This window comes from Callospermophilus lateralis, chromosome 13 (assembly GCF_048772815.1).
Source record: "Callospermophilus lateralis isolate mCalLat2 chromosome 13, mCalLat2.hap1, whole genome shotgun sequence".
Lineage (NCBI taxonomy): Eukaryota > Metazoa > Chordata > Mammalia > Rodentia > Sciuridae > Callospermophilus > Callospermophilus lateralis.
Genome location: NC_135317.1, coordinates 97,448,659 through 97,459,725, shown reverse-complemented (window position 1 = coordinate 97,459,725; position 11,067 = coordinate 97,448,659). Strand labels below are relative to the sequence as shown.

Here is an 11,067-nt window from a genome sequence, read left to right as displayed (position 1 = left end):
TTGTGCTAATTAAACAAACACAAAAGGATGAATATTGTATAAATTCATATATATGAAGTACCTAGAATGGGCAAATTCATACAGACAGAAAGTAGAGACTGCTAGGAACTAGGACATGGGGAAGTGGGGATAGTGAGTTATTCTTTAGTGAGTGTAAGGTTTTAATTGGTGATGATAAAAAATTCTGGAAATGGATAGTGGTGATGATTGTACAACATTGTGAACGTGTTGATCCAATTGCTATCATCTCTCACTTTGATCATTTTAGTAGTGTCCATAGAGTGTCTCTGTAGTGTGGGTTGACTTGTATCCACTGCCATTGAATGTTACACATAAAAATGATTGAAATGGTAACTTTAATGTTATATATATAGGCTGCAATTTCTAAATGCATTGAAGTAAGGTGGCACCTATAAAGGCAAAAAAAAAAGAAGATCTCCCCCCAAAAAACACACACACACATCGAATTTTCAAAAATCCAAAACAATTTTCTTCCTTTTTTTTAATCTCCAAAGGCTTCAATTCACTTTGAGCCCAAATCTTTATCTTGGCCTGTAAGATCCTAAGCAATATGGCTCCTAATTCCCTGTCTGACCTTCTCTTTCTCCTTGGAACACTAGCCACACTGGCATTCTTGCTGTTCTTCCAACACTCTCAGCACTTCCTAGTTTCAGGGCCTTAGCATTTGCTGATTCCCCTGCTTTGAATTCTATTCTCACCTCCCACTCCCATCTCTAGCCCATATTCACATAGTTTTCTCTCTCCCTTCCTTCAGATCTCTGATTAAAAATCACCTTCTCGTAAGGCCTTTCCCGACTACCCTATATAAAATCATATAGAAAACTCTTATCCTCTTAACATGTGTATCTCATCTAACCTGCTGCATAGGGTTAATTTGCTTATTGTATGTATTCTCTCATTTGACAGCAAACTCCATGAAGTCAGGAAATTTTGGATGCTGCTCCATCATACACAGTGCCCTGAAGAGTGCTTGGTAAGTAGTTGCTGCTCAACAAATATTTGTTGATAGAACGAATGAATATTATAATTTTTTTTTTTTTTTTTTTTTTTTTTTTTTTTTTTTTTTTTTTTAGTGATGGGTATTTAACCCAGGGCCTTGTGCATCTAAGCAGGCATTCCACTACTAATTCATCCCTAGATTATAAGTGCTCTTTCATAACTTGCAAAATAACCTCATTCCTTAAAAACAAATTCTTGAGGTGTACTTAATCTAAACTGTGTCAAAATAAAAGTATTTCTAAAAATTGCAGAATTGAATAGTAGTTTGAAATTTCATTTGTGTATCCTTTGTTAGCCCTCCCTACCACCCCCGCCCCCCACTGGGAGGAAGTGGAAGTTAGTACTCTGGTACTTTTGTTCTGAATGTTTTTGATTTGTGGAAAGTTTTGAGAAGTGATGTAGGTGGAGCCTTTCCAGAAAAGTGTTCAAGGAGCACACGAAGTTTTGCATGTGATTTTAGGGGAGTCATAGACCATCTGAAGTTCATCTCCTGAATCCTATTGGGTTTATAAATCTATCATATTTTAAATCTGGACTGGGCCCCAAATTATTGTGACTAGGCTGTATTTTGAACATGAGCTTTACTTCAGTGACACGGTAGCTTATCCAGCTTCAGTGGGATGTGTACATTAAGATTTGATTTATCTGCAGGTCAGTTCCTCACCTTTCAGCATGATCACTAGTTTTGTTTTTTCAAGCAACAGTTTAACTTTATATTTATCACACATAATTCTAAGTTTTAAAGCAGTTACTTTGTGGTAAGTATAACTGTTCTAAAACTTAGAATTATGTGTGATAAATATAAAGCATTCCAACTCAGCACTTATGGATTTCTAGATTAATTGCTGCGTATGTTATTACTTCTCACTCCTGGTCATCCTACAACATGTACCAGCATAAATGCAATTTGGGATCTTTGAAGACAAAACACTGTTCATTGCTTAGGCTTCTGCGATCCTTCATGCTGCCTGGACCATTTTTCCAGAGGTTATTAATGACTCTCAAGTTGTTAAACACAGTGGCTTAGAAGTCACCCTCCCTGATTTCTCTATGACATTTAACTTATGGATCACTGCCTCCTTTATGAAACTTTCATCATTTTATGGCTTCCTTGACACTACTCTCTCCAATTGTTTTGCTTCTTGTTCTGGACATATCTCAGCCTCCTTCCCTGGCCCATCTTCTCCATTTGGCCCACACCAGGATCTTCTCTTAGCCTCTTCCATTTCACTTTCAATACTCTCTCCTCAAGCAGACTAAGCAGACTTAATTATGACTTAAATGTGAATGGCTCCCTAGTGTTCAGTCTTAACCTCTCTTTCTAGAGTTCTAGATCTGTATATCCAATCAGAGTACTCCATGTCCCATAGATTCCTAAATATTTAATACATCTGATAATACCCCCAACCTGCTCTCTACTTGTGTTCCTTATCTCAATTCATAGCAGCCACATCTACAGTGTCATTAGAGTCATATGTCACATCTCCTTCAGTTCATTACCATGATGAACCTGAGTTGTTACATCAACAATCACATAATGTAGTGTGCAAGACCAAGGACCCTGAAGTTGAGTTGCCGGGGTTCAAACCCAGGTGATCATGTGCAAGATGCATAACTTCTCTTTCTGAGTTTACTCAACCCTAAAATGAAGATAATGATAGAGCTAACACTGAGGGTTCTTGTGAGGATTAAACAAAGTTTGCATTTGCAAAGTTATTAGGCCAGCACATCCTGCATAGTGAGTGCTTATAAATAAATTTGTCCCAACTCTCATGTATCCATCACACAGCTGACAGAAGTTTTTGAGGGGCTACTTGTTATCAAATGTTCAATTAGGGGCCAGTCATCATGATAAATGCTTTATATGCATAATTTCATTTAATCCTTAAAATAATCAGCAAGGGAGGTGTTCTAGTCCCCATTTGAGAGACGAGGAAACCGGGACTTTAAGAGTTAATGAACTTTGACCAAGTCTCAAAGCTTGTAAATGCCAGATTTAGAATTTTAACTCAGGTCTGTCTATTACTAGAGTCAGTGTTCAAAACTAGAAAGTTACACTATATGTACCGCTTTCCCAAGCCTGCATTAGTTGCTTACCATTTAAACTTCTTCAAAGACCTCTATGCCTATGCCAATCAATTCCTTCACAATTTTGTTCTAATTCACATTTCTTGCAACTTCCCTCCATGTGGTCTGCCCTTCCCTTCTTCCCTTTCTTCTTTTCTTCCTCCTTTCCCTTGTTCCTTCAACACTTATTGAATGCTTGAGTGCCCAGGCAGTATACTAAATTGTAGACAAGAAAAATAAGCAATTTGTCTTCAAGGAGTGCATGGTCTGATACAGATTATTAATGACAATATATTGAAGGGAATACAGTAGGGTGATGTAGGAGCCAGACTGGGGAAAGGGACAGAGTAGGAAAAGTTTCACTGAGGAGGGGAAATTTTGCTACCTTAAATGATATTCTAGTCAGATAACTTCTTGTCATTCTTTTTTTGTTACCAGGGATTGAACCCAGGGGCACTTAACTACTGAGCTACATCCCCAGCCCTTTTTATTTTGAGACAATAGGACCTTGCCAAATTGCTGAGTTTGGCTTTGAACTTTCGATCATCCTGCCTCATTCTCCCAAGTTGCTGGGATTCTAGGCATGCACCACTGTGCCTGGGTTTCTTGTTAAGTCTTTTCACACTCCTGGCATCTTACCTTTTGTTTTTGAGATCTTTGAGGTGTCCCTTTCCTTGTCAAATTTTTATCTAAGCCTGGATTTCAAAATCACCTTCCCTGTGATACCATTGTTTACTTTCTGGTCACCTGGACATTTGTTTGCTGAAGCAATTACAGAACGTATGACATAGTAGCCTAGCTGTTGATCTATATGCCCACCATTTGACTAGATTGTGATTTCCTCCAAGGAAAAGACAGAGTCTTAAACGTTTTCAAACTGTCCTTCATTCCCAAAGTAGAATAACTGTAATATTATAGTACTTAATAAAGTTTTATCAAATGAATAATTATTTGCCTATTCAAAAATGGAAGTCTAAACAAAAAGCTCTTCTGATTCAAGTAAAACTATGTGGATAGTCTTTCATAGCACAAGGCATGATGCTCTGCAGAGAGTGGGTATTCTATAAAAACCATTCACGTTATTTGATGGTTTTGTTGTGAGATATCTGAAATATTACTAGGAATAAGGAGCATTCTTACTAAATTTACTTGTGGATAAATTATAATTTTCATGTCTATCTGGTGGCAGGGCTCTGGATTAGGTATGAGAAAAAATAAGAATTATTGGCTTTAGAGCTAGTATTGAGGATTTCCTTTTTCCCTTGATTGAGCCACGGATCTGTGTGAAATTAAGGCATGCAGATACTATACTGCTGGGTGCAGTGTGCGATGGTCTATAAAGGTTGCTGTAAAGAGTCCACATTTTAGGTCATATTTGACTAAAGGCCCAAGAATCTCTCTTGTTACTGGCCTTGGTTCTGTCTTCTGACAGAAAACGACACCAGGCAGTCATTTTCCTTTTGTAGTGTGCCTCCATCCTGGTAGCTTAGCTCTCTTTTGCCTGTGTCCCAGGATGTTCACCCCCAGTAGAAGGGAATTTTTATAGTGGGGGCAATGCGAGGCTAAAGTGAGGGGAGACTTCATGCTTCTTCTCCTCATCGTTTTCTTCTTGTTTTTGTCCTTCATTACTCTTTCACTAGAGAGTGAGGCTTTTGTATAATAAAAACCCAGAAAGACTCAAAGCCTATGCCTATTTTCCATCATGCCTCATCTTTCCCCTGAGGAAACAATTGCAGAACTCCCACTGGCATAAATTAGTGGGGGAGAAAGGGGAAAGATACATGGAGGGGGTGGTGGGAGAAGCCAATAGCAAGGATTTATATCTCAGGATATTGTTCCAGGCACAATACCCTCCTAGTAAATCTTAGGTCTCATTAAAATTGTGAGAATTAAAAGTCAAAGTACATGTAAGAGGTTTAGAGCAGTGGTTGCAGGGACAGTGTCCAATAAATGTTAACTATTATATTATCCAGGGTTCCTCCACCCAGGGCGGGACCTGGGTTTCTGTCTCAAATAAGGCCCTTCTGGACAATCACTCCCACATTCAATGTAGTGCTGAACTGCATGAGTGATCTCTTCCCCGTGTTTCCCAGGGACACAGTTAAGCCTAGTGGCTGGGCCAATTCTGGTCTCACTAGGGGTGGGCTAGATACTGTACTTCTATGGAATTCTCTTTCCTCCCAGCATCAGTTTTCCTCTTGACCCTCACTCCCAACCATCCAGGAAGCTCAGTCACAGATCTAGTTGGTGTCCCCAGTACTGGTTGGATCCAGGTTTTTACTAGCTTTTTGGTAGCCCTGGAACTAAAAATTACACTGAAATTCCGAAGCATCATGCACTTTTTGGTGTTGTTTTTAAATTCAACAAGCATTTTTTGAGCATACATAATACTGTTTCTTTAAATACATTTGGCCCTTACCTGTTTTAACTACTCAATTTGGATTAATGCTAATCCATCCTTGAGGGTTTTATGAAGAATAAGTATTAAAATAGAAAAACATTTGCACAGTTCTTTCTTTGCAAATATAAACGTCTTGCTTGGATTATTGTTGCTACAGTATTAATATTAATTACAATAACAACACTGATGCTTCACAGGCAGGCGGCACAGAGCAGCTGTAGGCCAACGAGAGCCAGACGGAAGAGGTCAGGGGAGGTGCCTCCAGTACGTCCGGCCCAGAAGGGGCGGAGAATTAAGGAACTCACCCAAACTCCGCCCCCTACCCTGCCTCTTCGTCGGTGCGGCGTAGGCGGTTACCATGGCGATGACGTCTAGAGGGCGGGGCGGGGCGGGGCTATGGAGAGGAGGAGGAAGATGGCGGGAGGGCGGCTCTGAGGAGACCTCGGCGGCGGCGGAGGAGGAGAGAAGCGCAGAACCGCGCCGCGCCGGGGCCCATGTGGGGAGGAGTCGGAGTCGCTGTTGCCGCCGCCGCCGCCGCCGCCGCCGCCTGTAGCTGCTGGACCCGGGTGGGAGTGAGGGGGAAACGGCAGAATGAAGTTCGCCGAGCACCTCTCCGCGCACATCACTCCCGAGTGGAGGAAGCAGTACATCCAGTATGAGGTACCGGCGGCGGCCGGGGTGTGGGAGGACTCCAAGGGGCCACCATCTCGCCAGTCCTGACCTCCACCGCTGCCTTCCGCGCCTGCTGCCTCCCTGCGCCCGGGCGGACTTTGACCCGCTGCTGCGGGAAGCCACTGCGGCATCCCCGCCGCGGCTGGCCCCGCTGTCCTTCCCCTCCCCCGCAGCCCGCTGCCGCCGGGGTAACGGATATGCTGGCGGCGGCGGGAGGAAGGGCACAGCCCGGGCCGGGGCCGGGGCCGGGGCCGGGGCCGGGGCAGGCTAGTGGGAGGGCGAGCCGCAGGTGGGGGAGTCGCGGTGTGAGGGCAGCCCCGGGTTGCCGCGGTTCCGCGCTAACCTCCTCCCGGCTCACTCTGACCTCTCGTCCCCACCCTGGGCGAGCGCCCCCTCGACAAGGTTAGGTCTCGTTTCACTCCGCTCACCTCTCACCAAGGAATCCTGCTTTTCTGAGATTAGCCCCTCCACTGATTTCCTTCTTGCCACCGAGCGGAGCGCTTTGGCTTTCCCCCACTTGGCCAATGTTGACAAAGGCTTTGTAACAGGATTGAAACTTGTATATCACAAATGCAGTGGTTATAGTTTACAAACGTATTGTAACCAGCGATTCGGTTTTGTTAAGACAGTGGCTTGTCTTTTTATTGATTGCATGAAGTGTACAGAGTAATCACACATCTTTGGTTTGGGCTCTTATATTAATATGTTTTGGATGAAGGGAAGAATGAGGAGGGAGGAAAAATTATATAAAAATTTCAGTTTGTCTGCTAAGTTTTGTTAGCTAGGGAGATTATTACTATATTGTAAACACTGTATCTTACCTATGTATTACAGAAATTATGCTCCCCTTTCCTCCCAGATTCTGTGATAACAGCTCCTGGAAGGTATTCATTAGTGATAAGGATCCTATGTCAATACAGGAAAAAGTAAAGATAATGAAACCATTTATATGTTTAGAATATATTTATATATTTAGAAGGTAAGATACCTGAAGGGCTTTAAGCATTGCAATAGCTTATTCTCAGTAGCTAGTTCAGCTCCTGGATAGAGAAAGACTTATCTGTAACCTCCAGGAATTCACATTTATGTTATGTGCAGGAACAAAGAGTATAAAATCAATATGAATACATATATACTAGCCAGATTTTATGAATTGAACTATTTAGTTTTCTATTTAATTTTTATATAAGTTTAGTAATAAGATGTTTAGGTAACAACAGTGAGTTCATTTATTAATTTTAATAATTGAAGAAGATAGATAAAAAGATGTAGGTAGGTTAAACAGAATCTTAAAGATTTTAAATTTACTTATAACAGAGTATTTGATAATTGTCAGAAAAGAATGCTCTAGAATTATCAATGCCTTCTTGTCACTTAATTTTCTTGTAGTGTTTTGTGACCACATTTTGTAAGAGAAAGGGCTAACACTTTGGTATGTAGAGTTGTTGATTTATTGTTTGTAATATGTTCGGTTAGTTTTAAAACCTTGGCTAGAGTCCAGATGATGAATTTTATTGAAAGAAGGGTATTGGTCTTCCATCTTTCTAGTAGTAATTTTCAGCACCACTGCCAGTTCTTCACAGAGGCTTAGGACATGAGAATGCTGAACCACAGCTTATTCTTGTTACATAGTGTGGAATGCTTGATTTGGGCAGAAGTTACAGTGGCTGGATATTCTGTGATTCATTTTAAGTATTTCAACACTTCACTGTTTCATAGAATTAATTTGGAATATCTGGAGCCAAAAGGAGAAGCAAAAGATTTAGTTTGAAAATGGAATTAACTCTTGATTTGTAATGTCAGCTTTGTACATAGAGTAACCTCATTCATATAGTCCTTTTGGATTCTATTTCTAAATGATTACTTTTGGTTGGACACATAGGGACAAAATTCTTGAGCTTATGTGTGACTGCATTATCTTTCTGAGGCCAATTTTTTTTTTTTTTTAATTCACATATTGTGGATAATTTGCTTTCAGTTATAATTACTTGAAATTTGATTCTATAGAGAGTTCCTACTGTGTGACTCCTGTCCTGGAAAAACTTATTGTTTGATAGGCAAAATTAAATAAGGGGCATTTTTCTTTTAATTGAAATCATTAGAGAAATTTGTAGAGGGTTGGAATCTTTGTGTTGTATTGTTTCTGAAGAGTTGATGCTGTTCCTTTAAAAACAATAAAGGGATATGAGTGAGCACATTTATAGGTTCCAGGAATGTGAGCAGCTTAAAAGTTTAGGGAAAAAGGACTTGGCTAGAGAAAAGGACCTTATCATAATTCAGTGATACGTACTTTCTCATGTCTGAACATGATGCTCCTAAAACACATTTAGTAGAACAGACACTTGGATTTGTTTTTCAGGCACTGGTGATGACATTTTGGTATACTACTCTTGATTTCTAGCCTAGGCTGCTTTCTAGTGCTGTGAACCAATGTGACCTATTCAGCTTCTTTGGTTTTTATGTCATCTTACTATTTTAAATATTACTTGAATTAAGCAGAGCTTTAGATAGAAGCTGAAAATTTTGTTCACAACTATAATTTTATGTAATAGTTATATACAACATTTTATATACATGGCGGCATAATAAGTGCTAGTTCTTGTGTTTGTTAGCCTTGAGACCCTGGGACAATCTTTTTGTCTTTCCAGAACTCTTTTCTATTAAAAAAATGAATATAGGACCAGAAGTTCTCAAGGTCTCTTCTATTTCATAAGTTTTTTACTTAACTATTTTGTGTGTGAGAGAGGATGGGTCAAACCCAGGGCCTCACACACGGTAGGCAAATTTTCTACCCCCAAGCTATATCCCTAGATTATTTTGAGATAGGATCTCACTAAGATGGCTAGGCTGTCTTGAACTTGTGCTCCTCCTATCTCAGCCTCCTGAGTAGCTAATATTATAGGCATGCACCACCACACTTTTAATGGATTGTTAAAATTATTAACAATTGTAGCCCTTCAATATCCTGAAATTATTAAAGTTTGTAATTTAAAATGTGGAGTTCATGGATTAGTCTTACTAGGAAAATAATAAGCATAAAAGCATAAAAGAATAGAACAACATGAAGAAACCATATAAAGAAAATCTATTTGCATTTGTGAATAATTTTTATGAAGAAACAACATAAATGAGCAGAGACTATCTGTTTCCCAGCAATATATTTAATTATACATCTCAACATATAAAATAGAGGGCTGGGGATATATTTCAGTTGGTAGAATACTTGCCTCACATGCAGAGTTCAATCCCCAGCAACACACACACACACACACACACACACACACACACGAATGTCTTTATCAGACTTTTTTGATTTAGAATCAGCGATTGTGTTTTTTAGAGCTCTGTAATAGTTTAATCAAAATTAACTTAGACCAGTTTCATCCAAATAGATTATGACCATGTTAATATTTTACAGAATATTAGCAAAAGAAGCAAACATATTTGGTACTTAAGCGGCTGACTTGTTTTCTTCCCTAGGGTCCTGTGCTTTTTTGGTTTCTCAGGAATCCAGAATTTTTTTTTTCCCCCCAGGTATACTGTAGTTGTGTAAGATAATAAAATGATGAGGCCTTTACATTACAGAATTTTAGAGCTGAAAGGGAATTGAAAGATTATTTCCCTCTTTGTTTTTCCAGGCAAGAAAACTTAGGTCCAAAGAGGTTCAGCCATTTGGTTAGTGTATGGCACCCCCACCCCACTATTCGCACTGCCCCCAATCATGCGGCACCATGCACACCCCTCCCCCCAACACACACACACACACACACATACACATACACACACACAGCTAGTCTCTTTGGCTTTAGATGTGTAAGCATTGGGAGTCAGGTCACACTAGCTGTGTGACCCTGATTTAATCACTTTCTCACTGGCTTGTTTAAGGTTCATCAATATTGCTAAGAGAACTAAACTTGATGGTTTCTAAGCTCACAGACTCTTATTATCTAAAGACCCATCTAACTTTAAATTTTTGTGCTTTATTATAGTTTAATCATGTTTGTTTCATGAAAGGATAGAACTTAAAGGATTGTTTTATAAATCATCTTCTTAAATTAATAAATACCCTTTAAAATTTTTTTGATGAGGTTTTGATCTTTGAATAGAAAGCTAACCCGATGAAACTCAAAATTTTAACTTTTAACTTAAATAAAAAAAAGGCTGGTCTTTTTTTTTTTAATTGCAGGATTTGGGAAAGGAGAGATCCTGCATAAACTGTACTTTCTTATTTTTAAATATAAGGAAACATTGAAATAACATTATGATTTTCAATTATAGAACTCTCCCATGAGGCCAGTTGTGTTGCAGGCTTCAATTTCTCAAAGGTATTATGTTGATTAGTTAGGGTTAACTTGCCTTGCTGGAACTTGTTTGAAATTTCCAGTTTGGCCACCCGATGGGGCACAAGCCACACTTTTTCTCTAAGGCACTTCTGCAAATGAAAGTATAGTATAGTATATTTAAGATAACACTTGTAAATGACTATGGTAGTTAGATGTCTGGCATTTATAAATGTTTCTTACATGAGTGAATGAATGTTATAGAGATAGGAAGCTGTAACTGTTCTTTATTATCATTGTATGCTAGGGTGAGTATGCTAGTAAGATTATCCTTGTCCATCCATCCCTGAAGATTGGTTTTGGATCAACTTTTGGGTGAAGGCCCAGATCATAAGAACCTAAGAATCTTATTTGACCTGAGGTGACCATGGAAAATTAGTCCTGGCTTCAAACTTAGTCCTGTTCTGGAAAGTATTTGAGAGACTGATCGAGTCATGCAAGTGATTTCAGGTATATTTGAGTTGAAGGCCCCAAAGCAGTATACCCAGTACCCCCATGGAATAAAATAAGATAGTATTAGAACTGTTCATTTTATTTATTTTTATGCATATGGAAAGGAAGAAATAA

At 39.5% G+C, this 11,067-nt stretch overlaps 1 protein-coding gene across 1 annotated transcript in view; it reads left to right on the top strand.

The window, feature by feature from the left end:
* The first annotated feature begins 5,911 nt into the window (after positions 1–5,911).
* The window catches only part of Xpr1 (xenotropic and polytropic retrovirus receptor 1), a 167,135-nt gene continuing 161,979 nt past the window's right edge, over positions 5,912–11,067 (top strand). Inside the window, exon 1 of the mRNA XM_076873044.2 lies at positions 5,912–6,148. Coding sequence (XP_076729159.1) covers positions 6,080–6,148 — 69 coding nt within the window. The 5' untranslated portion in view covers positions 5,912–6,079. The remainder of the gene's footprint in view (positions 6,149–11,067) is intronic.